The 21,686-nt window shown below is 52.7% G+C and overlaps 1 protein-coding gene across 1 annotated transcript; it reads left to right on the top strand.

Moving 5' to 3' along the window:
• Positions 1 to 17,417: 17,417 nt before the first annotated feature.
• Positions 17,418 to 20,990, top strand: LGALS1 (galectin 1). The gene is made up of 4 exons (XM_054214583.1): positions 17,418 to 17,527; positions 18,795 to 18,874; positions 20,217 to 20,388; positions 20,782 to 20,990. Exons 1-4 carry the CDS (start codon positions 17,519 to 17,521, stop codon positions 20,923 to 20,925), a joined length of 405 nt encoding a protein of 134 aa, XP_054070558.1. The 5' UTR covers positions 17,418 to 17,518; the 3' UTR covers positions 20,926 to 20,990.
• The last annotated feature ends 696 nt before the right edge of the window (positions 20,991 to 21,686 follow it).

A 21,686-nucleotide genomic window follows, 5' to 3' on the forward strand; every position in this document is an offset into this window, starting at 1 on the left:
ACAGGTTGTCCGAAGCCCTGTGCCAGCCTTTCTGCTCACCACCCTTGCTGAACCTCTAGCCTGGGTCCCGCAGAAGCTGCGCAGAAAGTGGTGCCTGGTTAAGATCCAAGGGCAGGAATTGCTTCCCTACTTGACCTGTTTCAATTAACCTGGAACAACTCAGATCATACTGTTTTCTGTTTCTTCACTCTGCCGTTGTACTACAGCTGCCTGTGTGTGATTTAAGTAGTTTGTCGCTGCAGCATGGAGGCCAGAGGAAATTGAAGCTGCTTGAGCAGCTCCTGTGCTCAACAGGCTCATTAACACCATGGTCTCTAGATTAGAGGTGAGAGATTTCCCACCTGCTAGGACAATGTTGGTTGTGGCCCTGGCAAGGTGTCCTTTCCTCGCAAAACAGAGGTGTTCCTGACTCGGTGTCCTTCTCTGGCCTAATACGTGGAGGTTGCTGATTCAGCTAACTTTGATCAGAGCTCAGGAGCGGTGCCAGTCCCTATTTGTGCACTCATGAAGTTTGGGGGTGGAGGTGTGAAGAATGGCAGTATGCTCCCATTCAGCGCTCTGGTACAACTAGGGGACCACGTGCCTGCCACAGCCTTGGTAACCTGGAGATTGACACGTCTCATGAGATGGGGTGGCTGTACTCCTCCAGTGGAGGGCGTAGGCTGTGTTTAGGCTGAGCCTCCTGATGCTCACTGCCTTGTAATCCACCTTAGTCTCATTAGTTGCTTTCCCTCAACAATTTCAGGGGTGAAAGGACCTGTCATTGAGCAATCCCACACTGTGTTTGCCTCCTGTTTGGCCACAAGCAACTCTGAATGCCCTTGAGCCAATGTTGCTGGAAATCTACCTGTTGGTGCAGGTTTTTGAGCTGCTTTCTTCTCAGTTGTCTGTTCGGGCAGCCAGATGTTAAGGATGCTCAGGAGAACTCTCTACAGAAGTGGTCATCCTCATCCCAAAGGTCACTTGTCACTTACTGATGGCTTGGTGGCAGTGGCACAGTCCTTCCTACTGGAGTACGCTTGTTCCTCAGGTCAGTCCAGGGATGGAGGTGGCTGGTCCTTGCAAGCAGTACATGGTCCTGGCTGGCACACCTTTTAAGTGGCAGGATCTGAGGCAGAACCCCTGGTGCTGCTTGCTGACACAATACAGAACTCTGCCATTCCTACTTTAGGTGTGTTGTAAGCTTTCCAGAACAGCTTCTCCAGCAACGGGACACAAACAGCAGCAGGAAAATCTGTCTGATCTCTGTAGTGACTTAGGAAGAGATACAACTCCCTGGAAACAGAGTCTGTGAGTTCTTAACCTGGGACTTCTTCTGGCAGCAAACCTCCAAGCTCAGCAGCGTGGAGGCATCCTGTTCACTACCTCTATTTCCTCCTCCTACCCTGGCAATGTTCTGCAATGATAAGGAGTAAGGCACCTGCAAAGGGTCATCCTTATCTGCTCCCTGTCTCTTGAACTTGAATGCTGTGCCAGGTGCAATATTAGGCATCTCTAGTAAGTCATCTGTCTAGAGCTTTCATTCTCCCATCTCCTGGACTGTTGTTCTCTAGGCTGAAAATAAACCTAGAAGTAGGAGGCTTCTGCCTTGTGTTCCCATTACGCTGGCTGGAGTGAATTGACAACAGATTTTTCTTTCATTTCATAATATTCGTGTCAAATGTTCTCTTTCTTTTTTTCCTTTGTATTGTAACTACCAGGGGCTCCACTGCCTGTCAGTGCCTTGTACAAACGGAGTATGAGCTGTGCATCCCCGCCACCGTCCATCCCACCGAGACCAGTTGTTACCCTGTCCTTTAACACACATCTGGGTGACACTTAGAGGCCTTAGTGCTGGGCATGGTAAGAGGAAAAAATGCAACCGGGTAGAAAGAAGTGCAGCTGAAATTGCTTTCCAGCAGACCTCACTTTCACTGTTGCCTGAGCCTCCTGTCTGTCTGTCTGTCTCAGTAGAAGGGAAGGAGTGGGAGGTTCCACGTCAGAGCTCCTCCAAAGATCTGCAAACCCAACATAAGCTGGTGCTGCGAAAAATTCAGTTATTTTCACATCGGTCTGATGCTCAGCAACAGGAATGCTTTCACCACGAGAGAGGAGGCTGTGCCAGGCAGGGGGCAAACAGCTGAAGGTCGGAGAGTGGGATGGGGTGGTCTGGGGTGTCTTCCTGGCCAATGTGAGCTCATTCATGGAAATATGGGTTGATAAGTGGCAGCTGGTTGGGAAAAGAGCGTGAAGTCCTGTCCGTTCACACATTCAAAACTTGCATTCCTCCAAATTGTTGAACAAGGCCCCTTCCCAAGAGCTGAAAAGCCAGATTTATAACCACAGACAATTTTGGTCGTTCTTTGGGCGTCAGCTTCTTTCGCTGGCTGTTGTCGAGGCTGCAGGGCCCCTAACTACTGCTGGCACCCTGGGTGCAGCCAGGCACCCCGCAGCTGCAGCTCTCCGCTCTGGAGCTGTTTCTCATCACAGCTCATCCCCACTTCCCCCCACAGCTCCGGTTGGCAGCCACTCGGTCATGCAAGCGTCTGCTCAGGAGAGCCTGGTCGCTGGCAAGCAAAGGCTGTGTCCTGGAAAGCAAATGGCGCACAATGTGGCTGACAGCCCTACAGTCTGCATCCAAGTCACGGCTCCCTTTTGTGCACACTTAATCAGCTCCTTCTGTGCCGGGCTGCGCTGGGCTGTTGCTTGGCATCTTCTGTCATCCTTCCAGTTGCTCTTAGCGGGACCATGCCCTACATCTGTGCTCTATAGCTTCAATGCTATAGATGTATGTTTTCCAGCACATTATCCTCCCTTCCATAGCTGTCTTACGCAGTTCTTCATTCCTCCCTTGATGAACGCCAGGCTCCCTGCTTGCTGCTTTACTCCCTGCTCCATTGGCTGCACCACCACAGGAATCATATTTTCTATTTTCCAGGCCTGTAGCATACTTTTTTGCCTATCCAAGTCAAAGTGAAGGAGGACCCAATCCCTTCAGGCACTGCTGTAAAACCCCTAGCAGCAGTTTCAGGTGCCTAAATCTCTATGAATCAAACTTGAAGTCTGGAGCTGTGGGATGCGGAAAAGGCACAGACTGGCACTTGCAAGCCATCTGCAACCCCTTCCGAGGGGTGCAGCATTCCCAAATCCATGTGTGAAGCCTATTTCCAGACCCATATGCAGAACAGTGCCCCTTCTCCTCTGCAGGTACGCAGGCTTGGCCAGGCAGGGGGAAGGAGAGCACCTGGGACTGTGGTTGCAGGATGCTGGGAAGCTGCACGTACGCAGCCTTGCTGTTGTAATGGCAGCCCTCACCTTCACCCCAGCTCATTCGCTGGTGCCTGGCTGGTTTGCCCCTGAGGGATGATGTTTCAACAGGAGGAGGCCACAGACGCTCAGCCGGAGCAGGGCAGCCGCCACGCCAGCAAGGCTGCCACCATGGCGTGCCCAGCCTGGGGAGACAGGGTTGCGGCCAGGTGGCCCGCAAGCACTGCCAGCAGCAAAGTCAGGCTTGGCACCCCAGTGCAATGTGGAAAGCGAGCTCTCTGCTCCTCTGCAGGCAGAGCCGAAACACACCGGCTGGGAGAAATCGTGCTGGGGAGCTGGGGCCTGTCAGCGCTTGTCCCGGTTGCAGATGGAGGCCAGAGACTCAGTCCACCTGCAGCTGGTGTGGCATTGAGATGCGACCAGCGTTGGGAGACTGGGGAGCCACCTTCGTGAGGTGCTGGGGAGAGGCAGAGCTTCCTCCAGGCACCCAGTTTTGCTGTGATAACGGCAGGTGTGCCAGAAATCTGCAAAACATCCACTCAGAACTGCTCTGGGGGTGATGGGGGAACCCAGAGCTGGGCAGGGTGCTGTGGCTACCAAAAAGGAGTAGTGGGTGTTGGCGTACCCTGAGCATCCTCCTCCCTCAGCTTGGTGGAGGCAGGAGCAGTGCAGTATGGTACATTCCCTGGGGAGGGGATGCCTTCAGAGGTCTCAGGATCCCCATTCTCATCCTCAAGGCACTGCTTGCTAACCCACCATCCTCTCTCTCTCTCTGTCCAGGCCAGCTCTGGCCCAGCCTCTTGTGCCACGTGCCCAAGCCCGCGTTCACATCAGCTCTGCTGGTGCTGCTGGGGCTTGGTCCATGCTATTACAGCATTGGGTGACTGTCCTTAGTGGAAGTCATGATATTCCCAGAAGCACGCGCGCACAACCCAGAAGGATGAAAGATATTGCATTATAAAAGAGAGCAAGAAAGAAAAGCAGTGTATTTCACATTTCAGCCTCTTGGAGGGACCAAAGAGTATCTTGTCTTCAGAAACGCTGCCAGAAAGTTAAAAAAAAAAAAAAGATAAGCTTGGCTGTGAACCATAGTGCTTCTCCTGCTTTCTGCCTTCCCGTGGGATTCATCCTTCCCTGCCCAATGCAGGTACCTGTACCCTGACAGGGTGCTGGGGCTGGGCTGAGACTCTCTTCCCTGGGCACTCAGAACAGATGGAGGCCCTGCAAACACACAGGGGTGTTATTCTGCCTTGAGCAGACCAGTGCTGGGCCAAAAAAAATGAAAAAACAAACAATTCTGAGCCATTTGCTAGTTTCCCCTGAAAAGGGTGAGCACACGCCCAGCAAACCAGGCCACCCCATCTCTGGCAGCTCTCACCCATGCACAGAGAGTGCTGCTGGCGCGTTTTTTGCTGAGAGCCTGCCTTTCTCGGAAAGTGTCCCGGTTCTCCATGGGGAGTATCGCTCTGAGCCAGCGGCCACCCTCCTGCCTGCAAGAGGGATGGCCAGCTCATGGCAAGGCCAGGTGTCCTCACCCACTTCTGCTTCTGGGAATGACAGCGCAGAGCCCAGCGTCTCAGTTTCACTCTGAGGGGTAAAATTGTCTGTCCATCCCTCAACCAAGCTGAGACACAACCACATGCCGGGCACAGCCTGAACTTTCTGCAGTAGGAGAGCACTGGTTTTCAAAAGGGGAAACGGTGACTCGGCAGGGAGTGGGTCAGCATCCAGGGCCAGTCCTGGAGAGCATCCCCTGGGCAGCTGCAGCCCACCAGCTTTGGTCAGTCGTGCTCTTCACTTAGGTTGCCTGCTTTCAAGAAGGCTGAGCCCAGCGTTTTTGAGGCTGTCCTGACCCAAACCTCAGCAAGCTTGTGATCTCCAAGGGTGGGTATGTGTACAGAGGGGTTAGGTTTCCTTCAACAGGGCTGCTTCAGCTGGCCCAGTCCCCTCGGCTTCACTGCAGAGCTGTACAGACACACTTTGGGACTACCCTTCCTCAGCAAGGAGCATATTACATTGGAAGGAGGAGGCCTTGGTTCTGGGGACAAGATTTTACCCCCATGTCCATGGTCCTTTTTCTTCAGGGCTGAATGGCACTTCCCTTCGTCTCCCTATCCTGCCTCCCAAAGTATGGGGTGCAATGGTTTCTCAGCATTAGACATCACTCTTTGGGGAGATACAGTCTTTCTGCAAGCCATCTCCTTCACGTGACAGCTAGCAGCTTTACAGGTGGAGTAGTCTTCATCCCAAATCCCTTTATGTGCCCAACAGGCCTGGGGAGCTGTGGGAGGAGTTGGTTGGAGACACCTGATGGCTGCCCTGCCAGCATCCCACCACCCCATGCAGCTGGATCCAGCCTAATCAAGTGACTGCAGTAACCTGGCCTGCCTCTTCCTCTGGCCAAGGGTTTGACAACCCTGAAGCCACCGGTCCAGTCCCATTGCATTGAGTGAACCGATCCCAGCAAAGATCCTGACCTTATTCAGGCCCCAATACATGCAGGGCCCAGGAGCAACAGGTTGGCTGTTCCCAAAAAACAGAGTTGCTCCAAAGCAAGAAAGGCTGCTGTTGGCTCATCCCCCCTTGTGTCTTTGCAAATTCTTTAACAGCTTGCAGTACCTAAAGATCTTCTCCGTCTAGGCTCAGCTCACAGGGCTTCCCTGGCCTGTCTTGGGAACTCGAAGAGGTGTTTTTCAGGAAGCCTCAACCTGCTGGATATTGCACAATGCAAGAAGAGATGAATGAAAGTTGGTGTTTGGTGAGACCAGATCCCAGCAGCACAGCACCCTGTCCTGCCAGAGGGCTGCCCTGGACGTATAGGGATGAACATCAGTCCTGGGCTCTCAGCTCCTTTCTCTCTGATTCATCCCCAGTGCTGTGCTTGGAGGGTCTGAGCAGCAAGGACGGACACACTGGCCTCAGTGGTGCTCCTTGGAGTCTCCTGCCTGGGCCCAGGGAGGTTAATGCGCTCCCTTACCCTGAGGGGTCCCGGTAGGCAAGCAGTAATCCTGCGGCAGAGGCACGGGGAAGAGGTAGCCCAGGACATGTGGCTAGGCAGCCTGATGGCAGGGTGGGATGCTGCATGGCTCAGTCTACGTGGAGGTTGTAGCATGGCTCAGTAGTGGAAGTTTTGGCCAGAGAGGTTTCTAGGAGGTGCCAAGTGCCGTCTGTGGTTTCCCTGCCATGCGTGGGGTCCGTGCAGGGCTGGGAGTAGGAAGAGAGTGGATAGTGATGAAGCGATGGAGAGTTTGAAGGTAGTCCAACTGAGACACCCTGAGAAATGAAGCAAGTAATAAAATCCCAGAGAAAAACAGCGCTCCGTGCCCAGCCGGGCCCATTCCTGGAGCTGCCAAAAAGGCATCCTTGGCTCAGAGGCAGGCAGTCATAAATGCAGGGAGAGATTTCACAGGGAAGGAAGGTTTTACCTGTCAGGCAAGTTCAGGAGTACCTTCGCCCACCAGCTGTCAGTGTTGAGAATGGTGGGGAGGTGAGGTGGGCTGTTCTCCCATCACAGCCTTCAGCACAGCAGAAGGAGGAAGAGGAGAGGGGGATCAACAGCCCTGTTTTCTCTGTGGTACCCAAGCCAAGAGAGTGGCTGGGCCATTTGGAGAGAGGACCAACCCCTAGGGAAGGTGGGTGGGTGCCTGGGCCAAGTGGGATAAACTCCTATCATCAGTGGGGAGACAGCTAGGGAAGGCTGAGTGCCTTCACAGTTTTTGGCAGGCTGCTTCTGGTTTTGGCCGCTCTCCTTGGACTCAAACCTTTGTGGCTGGAGAAGCGGTCCTGTCCACTTGCAGGGCTGGCCACCAGCCGCCCTGACCCACCAGCCCCGACGGGTCCTTCTCCCAGCCACTGCTTGGCCTTCTGCGCCTCTCATCCCGGCTCATGGGCACAGGTCCTCCCCAACTTGCTCAGCAGGTAAAACCTTCCCTGCCCATAAAGCTGAGCTTGCACCCCTAGGGCAATCGAGTAAAGCACCATGTGGGGCACGGCCCTGTTCTGCTCTCTGCTTTTTTTCCTTCCCTTTCACCCAAATAGACAGGCCACCAAAACGAGAGACAAACATCTTTGTTTCCAAAGCGGGAAGGACTGTCAGAATGGCATGTCTCCCTGCATCTCATCAGGGGTTAGATGGATCCCTGAGGGCCATGGGGAGCCCTGCCATGCAGCACACGTCCTTGCTGACAGTGCTATTGTTAAGAAGGGGTGCATTTCGGGGAGCGAGGGTTTTTGCCCCCTGCTTGTTTCTCTCCAAGAAAGTCACGGCTGATGCCTCCTTGCCCAGGGAGACTTCCCTCCCCGACAGCTCGTATCCTGAACAGGCACCAGCTTGGCACTCACCAAAGGGTGTGCGGGGAGGCCCCCATTTCTGGACCTCTCCATGTGCCCCTGGGCTGGCAGGCACCCCACAGGGTGCCAAAACTGAGCTCAAAAGAAGTGGCCTTCTCTTGGGGCTGCCCAGCATGAAGTGCACACTGCTCCAACTCAACATCTGCACCCAGCAGGGCCCCTTGGGTTGCTCCTTCCAGGAGCTCGCGGGTGACAGAGCCGGTGAAACAAGCCCAGGAAGCACCGGTTGGGGGATGCCTCGCCCAGAGGCTTAGGGCTGGATCCTGCAAAGGGCCTGTCCCCCTTGGGGCGAGCTTACACACCAGCAGACCCTGTAGGGACATTGCTTTCCCTCTAAGGTTACGTCCTTATCATGGTCTTCACCTGCAGACTTCTCTCATCTCCCCATCTTCCCTTTGAATGGGAGGAGGTGCGTTATATTACAGCCTGAACGTGACTAAATATAGCCAGTGCAGAAGCCAGGACAATCTCCCTGGTTTTCCCTGTTCGGTTTGGTGGGAATGGAAATGAGACATCCTGGCTGTTGCCTGCTTCTTGAGCAAACGCCCAAGGGCATGGAGGCCGACACCTCTCAGATGTCTGGGGTTTTTGAAGCTAATCCACCCTGCACAAGAAAACTCTTAGACTGTAGGACTTAAGGCCGAGGCAAGGGTGAACTGGCGTGAGCAAGCCCTCTGGAGCCAGGGGCACAGGGGACACCACATGAACCATGTCAGTGGGATCCGACATGTCACCAGTCCAGGGTCTGGGGCAGGAGGGTAAGTCAGGCAGGTTTAGTAACCCTGTTGGGTAACCATCATTAGTAGCAGCAGCCAAGGGGAAGTGATAAATGCCCCTCTGTCCAGGAGGGAGCTTCGCAGGGATCCCACTTCTGCTTCTTGATGCTTCTGTCTCAACTTGCCCACAGGAACGTGCACAGCACCTTCCTTCATCCTCAGGCAGTGCCTTCTGCCCTCTGCTTCTGGTATGCGCTCCCTTGCAGCCATTTACTTTGCTTTTGCCAAAAGAGAAGCTAAAAACATTAATGCCTTTCCCAGCTCTGGGGAGGTCTCAGGGATCAGCAGCCTGGGGTGTAAAGGCTGAGCCTCCCACTGGTGCAAGGGCCCTTGGCCCCACGTTGTACCTGCTGAACCTGCTGTGGGCTGAACAGACAGCACTGACTGGCCCCATGATGAACGCCCCACAGACTGGCTACCTATGGGGTATATAGGGTACACCCTAAAATACCTGGCTGGCTGATGGACTCTCCCTTCCCTTCTATGCTGGGAGAAAAGAGCAGGCTTCAGGCTCATGTGAGCAGCACTTGCCACCAAATCACTAGCACATGGATGCTGCAAGTGAATGTCCATCCCTCTTCTCCCAGGCTCCTGCTGCAAAGAGGCTAAGCAGAAGCTGACACTACGTCTAACCAGCCGCTTGCCCCATCTGTGACTCTACTCCCTCCTGAAACGTTTCTCAACCATCAGCGTACGGGCCAACAATGCTTTGTAAAATCCTCAAAGCTGCCCCACAGAAAAGCCCCCAGCCCACGCATATGGCCAGGCAGTCAGTTGGCATGTCAACTGTGCCCCCAGACAAAGTTTGTCAGTGTTCAGCCACAATGTCCTTCATAATAAGAGCAAGACTATGATCCTAAAGAGCAATGCCATGCTGTTTACTTGGGTGCTTAAGTGCATCAGCACACTCCCCTCCCTTTTCCTTTTCCCAAAGGGGAAAAAGACGGGCCTTTGTTTGGGAAGGGCTGAGGATCCCAACCATAAGGTGGAAGAGAGGGAGAGTACGTCTGTGCTGCCACTGCTGGGGGAGCGAGCTTCTGCTTCTGACAAAACGGCCCATATTACCACCCCACCAGCTGCTGGTGTGAACCTGCCCCAGCTGCGCATCTGGAGGAAGGAGCCAAGAAGATCCCAAGTATGGACCCTATCTTTTGCCATAAAGTGCGGACAGTTGACACCTGGACTGTGCTGGGCGCCCGAGGTTGGCTCTTCCCAAGCGCTGCAGGCAGTCAAAACCCAGCTTTGGCATCGGTGGGGTGCTCTTAGCCTGAGGAGCAGAGCAAGCCGGAGAGGACAGAGGTGGGAAAGAGCAAACTCTTGTGCAGAACACGATGATGGATGGGTGTGCTTGCTGGCATGGGTAGAGGTGGCTCTGCAAAGGCTCTGCTTCCTTTGCAGAGATCCGCTTGCAAAATCTCCTGAAAGAGCGACACAGCCTCACCACAGCGGTGATGTCCATGTACCCATCAGCCCCAGAGGATGCCTTGTCCCCCTCGCAAGGGGGTGGGAACCAACAGTGTTGCAGGGGATGACGCATCCCAGTGCTTCCCACTGCCTCCAAACCGCGATAGCATCGGAGGGGAGTGCCCTGCGCTTTCTCTCCCCAAATAGTACGAGCCTTTGGGAAGCGAGCGTGCCAAGCCCTGCCAAAACACCCTCCCATTTCAGCAGCCGATCCTGGCAGATAACAAACAGCTTGCTAGTGAGAGGGTAATTGTTCCAGCTGGCTGTAGAGTGGCAGGCAGCAGCTGCCTAACAGGGCTCAGTACCACCTAACTGTTTGGGGCACCAAGTAAGGGATGGCACATGCAGCTGAAAGGCCCGAGGGTTTTTTTGGGGGGTCCCCAGACAAGAAGTGGAGGGAGTCCCAGGCTGCGCTGGTTTTGGGGCCAGGAGGATGTGTCCCCGTTGGGGAATGATGAGCTCTACCACCTGCAGGACCCCAAGGGAGGGCAAGAGCTTGTCTTCCAAAGGCAATCTTCTTTCCTTCAGCTCCTGCTGCCTGGCAGGGCCCCACTGCCCCTTGGAAAGTCCAAGTTGGCCTTTTGCCTGCCTTGGTTTCAGCTTGGCTGTGCTGATTCCTTGTGGTCCCATGTGGTTTGGAGGCTCTCCAAGCACGAGATGTGACCCTAACGCTGGCTCTCGGGCTGGCTGCAGATGAATATGTTTGCCAAAGCAGATGCAATGGTCCATGCAGGGTACATGTCAGTGAGAAAAACCTGACGTGCTCCAGGCTCCCTGCCAGCCTCACCTCCCAAGCAGCTCTGATGCCATTTCTGCCATGTGTGGAGACTAGTATCATATCCTGCACCCTAGGTACCACTTTGCATGGACAAAAAAGAAAGGATGTTTTCAGGCTTCTTTGTCATTCCTGCCAGCAAGGCCTATTCAAGGCAACCCTTTTCTTCAGGATTATCATTCCAGACTGTTTTTTACACACATCACTCTCTAAAAAATGGCATGCGGCTGAGTTTCGGTCTCAAGGGTGTTGCAGGAGAACGTGCCTGTATTCCACAAACATACTTCTCCTGAGCACTGTTTCTTGGAAGAGCTGAAACCAGCATCTGGGTTGCTGTAACATGTTCAAACACGGTATCCACTTACAGTTTGCATATTAAGTACAGAAACAAACCTCTGCCTAGCGAGTCTCAAAAGTTGCTTTAACAGACAATAACCTGAGACAGGGAATATGCCTCAGCAGGTCATTTCTAGGCTTGAAATAGGCTCAATAAATGGCAGGTTTCTAAGGCACTGCAAGGACACCAATTTGGGTATTACAGCAGTGCAGAGCCGGTGGACACAATCAGTTGATAGCCTGCAGCTCTCCTGCTCCAGCACATCAGTGCCAAAACATCTGACCCTCCTGCGTGGAGCTGCAATTCATTGCCCTTGAACTCCCAGCGCTAGCCAGCAGCCCAGGAATATTCCTTAGCCTTAGCACATTATTCCCTTTCTCTCCTGCAGTGGTGGCACTGGGCTTATGTTGCAGGCCCTCTGGAAGTCATTACCCAACGTCCAGACAAGCGGGGGCAATATTTTCCCCTCTATAGTCAGCATTTGCTGAGCTTGTAACTCTGCTTTCGAAACATGTCATTTCCTAAAGTTTGGGTTTGAATCACAGTGCCTGCACAACCTGGACAATGCATGCTGCACCCCTACTCATTTTCACTTCTACCTTTTCCTTTCTTTCTATTTCTTCAACTTGATTTATTTAAAGAAAATCGGGAATTCACGCCACTGGTCAGAGTTTGGTTTCCCATTTTCTTTAAATGAGAAATATATTATCAGTTTCAAACTGCGTGTCAGAGTTGCACGAGGTGCCTAATGGTACTTTGCCTACAGGAGAACTTGAACCTTACTCCGTTCACCTTCCAGCTTTCCCTGGCCTGCAGTCCCCCTCTGGCTCAGCAGCGATTGCCTGACCTGCTGCAAGGCTTTTCTTAACCTGCATTTGCAGCTCTTGGAAATCCTCTACGTGCAGCAACCACCTGGTCTGGGCTGCATCATTGCGAGCAACCTTTCTGTGTCAACACCAAGAAAGTGCTTTCCTAAAGCATCAGGCCGCCCCTCCTTGATTTGCCTTTGCTGTGCCGCCCTGGGCCAAGTGCTCTTAAACTGAAATGCAAGTGGCCTGAAGCCTTCCCGACCAGTCACCACCTGGCTGGGATTAAAGATCTGCTAACTCCACCACTCCAAGCCTCACAGTCAGGATAGTTCTCGTCCAAGCTAATCGAAGGCTTGGCACTTTTTTGCTGCGCTGGCAGTATTTCTATCACCGTCAGGTGAGGAATCATCCTGCCTATCACCCAGGCAGAGGAGCTAACCCAGATCAGTTGGTGACTTCTTGCTGTTCTTGCATGCTAGAAGGGCACATGAATGGCTTGGACCAACCATCTCCATGGGCTGACACAGGCTGATCTGCGCTGCCCGTAGCCACGACCCAGTACCTCAGTCCCTCTCTGCCCTCCGGGCCAGGCTTTTGTGCCCATCCCTCAGCCACAGGGACACCACCCTGGCTGGCAGACCAGGCATACTCCCTTCCTCGCTGTGCCCAGGGAGGGTTAACACCCCCGAGACAAGATGAAGCCCAACGAGCAGACAGAGGTGCAGGGAAGGAGGTGGCGAGCAGAGATTTGGGGAGCTCCTGGGATGCAGGGTGTGCTTTCAGGTGTGCTTAACACATCCCGGTGTCATTAGTGTGAGCAGGAGTCATTCCCGCTTCCCCAAACTGTAATTTCAGGCTCACCCGGATAAATCACCTTGGCCAGGTACCCTTTGATAACATTTGCAGGATTATCTTCACCACTGGGGAACATATTTCCATACTGATTTAATGAAAGCAGAGATTCTGGAGTCAGCAGGAGTCGGAGCCTCACAGACAGCTCCTAATCCAGGAAATTGGACATGGTTGGAAATGTTTCAGCAGTCAAAGCTTGGGAGATCCTGCTGTGGCTCATTCCTGACGTGAGGCTCTGTGTCCGCAAGATAATAAATCTGAGTTTGGTGCACTTAATCCTGAATTTAAAATACCACAGCCCACATAACACGAAGTGGCTGAACAGGTACAAAGATGCTCTCCCAGTGGAAAGATGTTGCAAATCACTGAAGGAGTAATTGCAGCTGAAACAGGCTTTTGCCAGCTGGAGAGCAGTGTGTACAGGTGGACTTTGGTCACGTAGTCCACAGGCTTTCCAGCCAGGCCCTTTCCCAGTCCTCCAACGTCATGACTCGGGATGCCCCATCTATCACTACATCCGTCACAAGCAGATTTGGGGGCAGATCTTCCCTCTTTTGTTTCAGACACTTGCCTGACTGGGCTATTTCTTTGGCGGCTGCCAAACCACCTTGGTTAGAGCCACCCAACAGCTCAGCCCAGCAGTTCAACTGAACCCCATAGCGTGCAGTAGATGGACTCCAGTGCTCAGCACGCAGGACCAGTCTGGGTATGCTGAGGCATACCAGTGCCTATCAGCTACACCAGAAGGCAGGCCCTAAATCAAAGCTACTCACAATGATGAAACTCACCCTTAGCAATCATGTTTCCCTCTTCAACCTCAGCTGAATTACAGCTTGGAGGTTGGGAGGGGTGGGGATGTCTACAAGGAAAGCTGGGAGCTCAAGAAACCGTGCCATCTCAGCATGGAGAGATCAGCACAGGCTCTTTGCGTGTCAAGGAGAGTGCAGGAAGACAGCTGAAGCACTGGTAGAAGAGCTACAATGAAAACCATGGGTAGCACTGGCAAAAGATGGGGGTGTCTGGTCCCTTCTGTGGGAATCATGGGTCACAGCCAGCATCAGGGGACGAGCTCAAGCCCCAAAGGCAGCAGCAGTTCTTTGTGGACTTCCTGGGATTGCTCACTGTACAAGGGCAATTTGCACTTTCCAAGGAGGAGTGAGCAGACACGAACACTGTGCAGGGAAAGGTTAGAGAGAGAGCAATGAGTTGCCACCAGGAGCCAGGCTGTCTCTGAAGCACTGGCCATGGGGAAGGTGCCCAGGGTCAGGACCTGAGTGGGATACCTAACCTCTAGCATAGGACATGCTTGGCAGGGTCTTTGCTGTGATTTCTGGCCTTGCATATGTGTGCTGGCTGCGAATTTGGTCTGCCCCTGCCACGGCATCTGGCTTTTCTACACCCCCTTCTCCTGGCTCCATCTTGTCCAGTTTGGAGATTGCAGACGCAGATGCAAACACCACCTGCCTCACCCTCACAACCAGAGATGAGGCACTGCTGAAGTAATATCCTGCAGACATGATTCCCTTCTCCACACTTGCGGCTCCCTCTGGCCAAGAGTTTGGCATGGCCATAGGCACTGTTTGCAGCAAAAAGCATCACGTCGACTGACTCCCTTTGACTTGGGCGAAGAAGATCTTTTGCTTCCCAAGGTACAATGCAGATCAGTGTCTCTCCCTGTAATACAAAGCAAGGATTTGCAGCAGAGGTCTCCTAGTGAGCAAGAGCCTGGCTGGAAGGGTGGAGGAAAAGGGACCTATTCCACGGCTGAGTTCCTTCACAGTGGGATAAGCCCATGCCACCGAGGTCTACTGTGATCCATCCTCACCTTCCTCGTCTCCATCCTTTGCAGATCAGATGGGCCGATAACCTGCGGGCACATCCCATAGCTGGCTGACCCACCACACACTGATAAGGAATGATGTGATGGGAGGTGAGAGTTGCCAGCTCCAGCCAGCCTGGCTCTGCCCTTCTCAACCCACAGTGGCTCTTCCTACACCACATTGCTCCTGAAAATAATGGGCAAACACCTCTGCGTCTTCAGTGTGGAGCAGGTGGCAGTGGATCTGGGGACACCATCCCTGTCTAGTGTGCCATCAGGGTGAGCAAGGCCCTTCCCTGCCCTGAATTCAGCCATACATTGTGAGGACGCTGATCATGGAGCTTTGAGTTTTGTCACCTCATCATGGTGGCTCCAACCCAGAGGTAGGAAGGGAGACATGGCATTGTACTGGTGGAGGTAGCCCGTGGCCTACAGGCAATGGGGCACTCAATGGCTCCCTTGCCTGTGGTATTAGCCTGTCATGCTAATGCCATTTAATTCAAGGCTCCTTGAAAGCCAGTGGAGACACCTGGAGTTTCACCAGACAAACACAGGCTGCCCAAGGTAGACCGAAGTCTGAAGGCTGAATTTCCTTGATGTGAATAGCCCTTCCGATGTCTCCTCTGGGATGGTATCCCCTCCCTCGTTATCACCTGTTATCTATGAGCTCGTCTCTAATCTTCACAGCAGCATCTGGAGGAAGGTGCCTGGACAGGTATGACTCAAGGAGCTGGTGGCTGCTAAGGCTCAGTTATAGTGCCCAGCTGCCAGAAACACTGCAGGAAACACAGAACCTACCTCTGACCATGCCCATCTCCAGCTCTAAGTGAGCAAATATCTACACATTTCCCTTCCCCATCCAACATTTCTTGCAAGGGAACAGGTCCTCCTAGTCCAGTCCCTGTAACCGGCTAGACTGGCTCAAGCAGCAGCTCATCTCCTTGTAGAGGTGTCTGGGGTCTTTTGCAGGGGTTCAGTCTCACAAAATCTTGGATTTGAAAGGAACTGATTTAATTACACACACATCCCAGGCAGAGGGAAGCTGGCCCTAGTTACTTTTTCTGGTATGAAGAACTTCTCATCCTGCACCACATGGAAGGGATCAGGCTCAAGGGCTGAACCGTGATGCAGGTTTCCAGAGGCGGGAAAGGAAGAGCAGGTATGTCAGAGCAGAGAAGCCCACTTTGGCTTTTACACCAGCCCCCTTTTGTCATGGGGTGATCAGTGACCTGGCCAAAGGCTGGAGCCTGTGTGTCATGGTTTAACCCCAGCTGGCAACTAGGACCACACAGACACTCAGTCACTCCCCCTCTCCCTTCAAAAGAGTAGGGAGAAGAGGGAGAAAGCGAGGGGGAAAGGGAAAAAGACCTTATGGGTTGAGATAAAGACAGTTTAATAGAACAATAATGGATAATAATAATAATAATAATGGTAAAAGAATATACAAAATGAAGTAATACAACACAAGTCGCTCTCACCACCCAAGGATCTGTTGCCCAGCCCATCCAGAGCGGTGATAGCAGATCCCTGCCCCCTGGCCAACCCCTGTTTATATACTGAGCATGATGTCTATGGTATCGAATATTCCTTTGGCTAGCTTGTTCTGTCTATGCTCCCTCTCAGCTTCTACGGAAAGCTGAAGAAGTCCTTGATCAATGTAAATATCACTTGGCAACGACTAAATCAATATGTGTTTTCAACATTCCTTTCATACCAAATCCAAAACACAGCAGCCACTAGAAAGAAAATTAACTCCATCCCATCTGAAACCAGGACACCGTCCATGCCCTCCCCAGCTCCAGCAGGCAGGAGGGTCTCCCTGCTACCTCTGCTGGCATTGATGGCACCAACTGGGAACATCTAGGAGTGACAGCCTCTGGGGTTGTGCTTGACAGAGGGTAAGAGGGATGAGGACTATCACGTCCTCAGCAGAGGCGGAACTGTTGGGCCTCATAGAAAGGGAAGAAGCAAGTATTTCAGTGTGTTTCAGTTCTGGGCCTCTTGAGGAAATCACAGAGCGTCTTGTGATTTAGAGACAAATATGCAAGACAAGGAGAGCTTTAAGCCACAAACTTGGCCCACTGCCTGAATTTTTCCCTTCTCTTTCACTGTAATTACAGTTGAGCCATGTAGTAATTGGGTAACTTTTTCCAAAGGAATCCTTTCACCCAGAGTGAATCATACTTGCCACAGAGAGAACATGGAGGCAGATAAAAGGCATATAGATCCTATGGCTTATTGTAATAGAGCGTTTTGCCCCCATCCCCTTGTTCCTCAATCCCCCAGGTGCATCCAGGGTAGGTGCGAGAACTAGGCACTAAGCTTTCCTGGTTAATCCCTCCCCACCCCTCCAAAACAGCTTCCTCCTGGCTTGCTGTGCCCTAACAGCCAAGATGAGCTCCATGGTTTTGAGGGCGTCCAGGGGGTCTGCAGAATAAGAACTATTTCCCCTCCTTTGGTTCCTGTACCTACAAGAGAGGATAGTAAGGGCTGGGTCAGCAACTGGGCAGCCTCTGGGGACAGCAAGGCTTGATAGTGCAGCTGGGTGACCCTGGACTTAGCTTAAGTCATCCGCTCCTGGGGTTTCGCCTGGACCACAAAGAGTTTCTGAGGTACTGTGTGCACTCTGATATTTCTTCTGCTCCTGATTTAGCCAGAGCTGAAGAGCCCAGCCCCACTCCCAGACCCTTCCCGCCAAGTCTCAATCCATCTGACCATTTTCTACATGGGATAAAAGCCTTGGATAGTAGAACACTCATTGTAAAACTATTTTCCATTGGCTTCATGGCCACACAGAGCTGGATTTCCTCCTGGAGCGGCCGTCAGCCTGCTTGGAAGGGTTAGGTCAGCATTCTGGAGAGACGCCTGGGTGAGGGTGGGAGGAGGCAGCTCTGCTCGATAGGACCTCCCTCCCCCCAAAACCAACCCCTCCCACCCTTTCCTCGGTCTGATTGGTGGGTGAGGTGGAGAAGGGCTGGGACAACAACAGCTCTCCATCTATTTAAAGGCAAGGGTGGGGCCCCCTTTCAGCTACTTGCCTGGGACTGTTGTACCTCGGTGGAGAGGAGCGTTATCCTGCAGAGCAGCACCATGTCTTGCGTGAGTAGAGAAAGGGATGTGGCTGCAGGGGCAGCTTTGCTGGAGGTGGTGCTTGGTGATGTGGGACTGTGGGGAGCGTGTTGGCTTGGTGTGAGGGTACTTGCACTGTCCTCCTCCACTTGTTCGTCAGCCTCTGTGTCAGAGGGTCTGCTAGAGCTGGGTGTCTGCTGCTGGGGAGGAAGGATCCCTGCTGCATCCATTACAGAGGGGTGGCTGCTATTTCTTGTTCTGGTAGGAGTGGGCTTGTTGGTTTTTGTTTGGTGTTTTTTTCTCCTCCTGCAGGATCCCTGTGGGGAGGTACAGGGGTGGTCCTTGCTGGCTTGGCTCCCAATCTGGGGTAACCTGTTTTACAGTAGCTCTGCTCTGGGGAAGCAACTGTGGTAATTTGTATTGCTCTTTGAGCATCTTTTCTGGGCAGCCTTGCTGCTTGCTTCCTGGCTCAAGTTTTCATGAGTCACTGAATAGTTCTCTCCCTTTCTTGTAAGGAAATGCGCTATACAGAAGTGTCCTTCTGTGAGCATCAAGGACTGCTGGGGAGATGCTTGTGTCAGAAGAGTGGTTGCACTTTGATTAATTTATCTTTCATTAGGCTGAGGATGCTTAGTCAGAGAGTATCCCAAGTGCAAACTTATGTATTAAAGTAGAATGGGGAAAAGATTCTGCATATTCTTTGGCTCTTGCTTTTGCTGTGATAGAAAATGAGTACATACAGGTTTCCCAGGCTATTTTAGTCCTCCTAGAGAGCAGGTGGAGGAAGGTGTGTATGTAGAACAGGAAAATGTTCTTGCAAATGCTGAGCCTACAACAAAAACCAAGCACCTGGGAGCTGGGGAGTGAAGTGTCTGAGTTCCTGGACCTAGGCAAGGCTTGAAGTTCAAAACCAAGCTAGGGGAAGGGAGTGGAGGCTCCATCCCTGCGCAGCCAGGCTTGTGTGGGATGACATGGGACCCAAAAGGCACATGGGTGTGTTTGGGACAGGGTGGGTGTGATGGGAGCTTGCAGGTGCTTACGCTTCACTACTATGAAATACAGATATGTTGATGAGAGCAGCAGGAGAAAGATTGGGAAATCAGGCACATGTCCCATGTGACTGGGGTAGCTTCTCTGGGATGTCCTTGGTGCAATGCCCTGGGGGAAGGGAGCTTCCCTGTTTCTCCAGTGGTCCAAAGCAATGCACTGGCTTGCAAGGCAGCAGGGAGAGCTGCCAAGTCAGAGCAAGCGAGCCAGCAGGTACTGAGCTAATGTCTCCGCCTCCACATTTCCACAGGGACCAGTATGCACCAACTTGGGTCTCAAGCCTGGCCAGCGCCTCACTGTCAAGGGGACAGTTGCACCGAACGCCAAGAGGTAAGTTGTGCTGTGCTGCCAAGGCACCACGCTGAGTTGTCTTCTGCTGGTGGGGAACAAAAGGAGTTCTTCCCTTGGGTAGGCGAGGAGGAGCTTTGGAAGGGGTTAACACCAGCAGCGCTTCCCAGTGAGTCACTGCTTAATGCATATTGCAGACAAACTCTACTGCCAAGGGGCTAAGCCAAAGCAGATGTGAAGCTCCAGCTGCGTGCACTGGCAGTGACCACATCCTCTCTAGTGCAGCATGAAGGAAATGGAAGCTGTGCCTACACTGAGATTTGGTTTGAGACCATCCTCATAGCCACATCCTCTCCCCTGCATGAAGATAGCCCAGGAGTAGGGACACTGTTACAGTCCCTTGCTCCACTGGGCAAGAGGAGATTAAGGCTCAAGCAGCTGGGAGGTCATGGATGCTCTGCACCACAGCTCCAGCTGATGGTGCAAATGGAAAAGCTCCATGTTGCAGCGGGGGGTCTCATGGTGTGGAAGTTTGCTTTCACACAGTGGAGGTGCCCCTCATCTGCTGGTGGGGAAGGAAATAAGAAAGGTAGTGAGAGGGCAGATGGGCTTAAGTGGAAATATGCTCCTAAATGTGCATCAGGGTGGCTGGGGCACCCAGGGAAGCCTCTGCAGCAGCCCCCAGCCCTTTTGCAGGTCTATGGCTGGTGGAGCCTCTTGGTGGGCAAGGTGGAGCCTGTAGCTGCTGTACCAGCATTAACAGTGTTCCAGAAAATGTCCCAGCTCTTCCCAGTGCCTTTGAAGTTTGATAGTGTCAGTGAAGCCTCCTGGGCTTTCTCTTGCCAAATAATATACCTCCTCTCTTCTCATCTGAGTAAGAGGCCTGAAGGCAAGGTGGACACTGGGCTAGGAAGCTGCTTCCTCCCACTGCCATTGCAGATGCTTTGGGATAGCTAATGACATGGTAATTATTTCAGCTGCCTACAGGGTGGGGAGAAGGCAGTGGCTGTCAGGCAGGGTGCAGCACCAGCTAACTGTTCAGGGCTGAAAGGAACTCTGAAAAGCAACTGACTCCTTGGGAGCTGGTTTGGGTGCAGGATAAGTCCCTGCTCAGGGCTGTAAGCGCTGAACCTTCGTCTTGTTAAAAGCTTTGTGGAAGCTAAGTGGTGTCTCTCCCAGGGATGGCACTGTGTGGCCCTATCCCCCCAGCAGAGGACAGTACCCCTTACTGACACAGCACCATCTTTCTGGGGAAGCTGTGCAGTTTAGGAAAGGGTTACTCTCAGCTGGGCTTGAAGCAACAGAACCAGAGATGTCAGCAGTAAGGAGCTACGTGCTACCATAGTATTGATTAAAACACTACTGATGTCGTCTTTCTCTGCAGCTTCGTGATGAATCTGGGGAAGGACGCTTCCCACCTCGGGCTTCACTTCAACCCCCGTTTTGATGCTCATGGTGATGTGAACACCATCGTTTGCAACTCAAAGAAGGTGGAAGAGTGGGGTGCAGAGCACAGAGAGTCTGTCTTCCCTTTCCAGAAGGGAAGCCCAGTGGAGGTGAGGCCCGGGACACACTCTCTGTACATGCCCTGGTGAAGGGAAGGTGTTTGGCCCAGGGCACCCAGCAGCAGGGGCTGTCCTGGGACTGTCAGTACAGGAGGTGGCTGGCTTCTGCTTGGCCGGTGCCACCATCCAGGGATCAGAGCAGTGATGGAGGGTTGGGGTCAAATGTGCAAACTCCATCTCGCTCAAAGGAATGTTGCTATTGAACCAAGCAGGGAGCAGGCATCTCTTGAGAGACCAGAATACCACTCCTGCTGTTGAAAAGCAGGTTATGCTGCTGAGCACGTTCACCCTGCAAAGTGGAGGGTGGCACAGCAATGCTGCAGAAGGGAAAGGCTTGAGGGTATCTTGTCAAAACTTTCTCTGACTCTTCCATTTGTCTTGCAGGTCACATTTGGCGTCAACCAAAATGATGTGACAGTTCACCTGCCAGGCCACCAGTTCACGTTCCCGAACCGGCTTGGTCTTGCTGTCTTTGACTACTTTGATACACAAGGGGACTTCACACTCCAGTCCCTCAGCTGGGAATAACTTCCCCTGACACCTCCATCTCAAAGATACAGAAAAAGCAATCAATAAACAAGAGTTTTGGTCTACCTAGTCTCAAAATCTGTTTCATACTGCAAGTCCACATGGGTTGGTCACCTTGCTGGAGGGGTGGGGGGAGGAGGGTAGCCAATGGTGCTCGATTACTGTATGTGGATGGGATTGTGCCAGCCTTGGCCCTTAAAGTCATGGATGGAGAGGAGGGTCAAAAGCCTGAGAAGGCAGAAAGTAAAAAGCTCAAGGAGAGTCTCGGAGGAAACGCTGGGGCTAGATGTGACTAGTGGGGAGAGTAGAAGAGTCCCTTAGGCAAAGTCACTTGCTTTTGAAGTCTAGACTGACACCTTAGCCTGCCTGAGTAAACAAAAAAAAACCTAAGCATCCCTGGCTGGCCTTGGACAGCCTTGAGTTGCTGTGCTAGGTAAGCCTAGTGGTGTGTGAGGTGAGGAGCAAGTTATCAGTTGTGCTAGCTTTGACCTGCACCCTTGATGTAGAGGCTGGCCTAGATCTCCTATGTTGTCTTAGGACCTCTTGCTGCTGCGTGGGGAGAGCAGTAGAAAAGGATGGCTTGCTGGGTGTGGTGGAGGGTGCAGTGGGCTCTTCATACAAATCCTTTCTTCCAATAACTGCAGAAGCCCAAGTACTGTTGGGCCATAGCTTGTGTGGCACATGAAAGCAGTAACCTGGAGGGGTCTAGTTTTATTCTGGCCCATGTGTCTTGCCTGCTCCACACAAAGCTGGGAGAAGTA

Source organism: Rissa tridactyla, chromosome 1 (assembly GCF_028500815.1).
Source record: "Rissa tridactyla isolate bRisTri1 chromosome 1, bRisTri1.patW.cur.20221130, whole genome shotgun sequence".
NCBI classification, from domain to species: domain Eukaryota; kingdom Metazoa; phylum Chordata; class Aves; order Charadriiformes; family Laridae; genus Rissa; species Rissa tridactyla.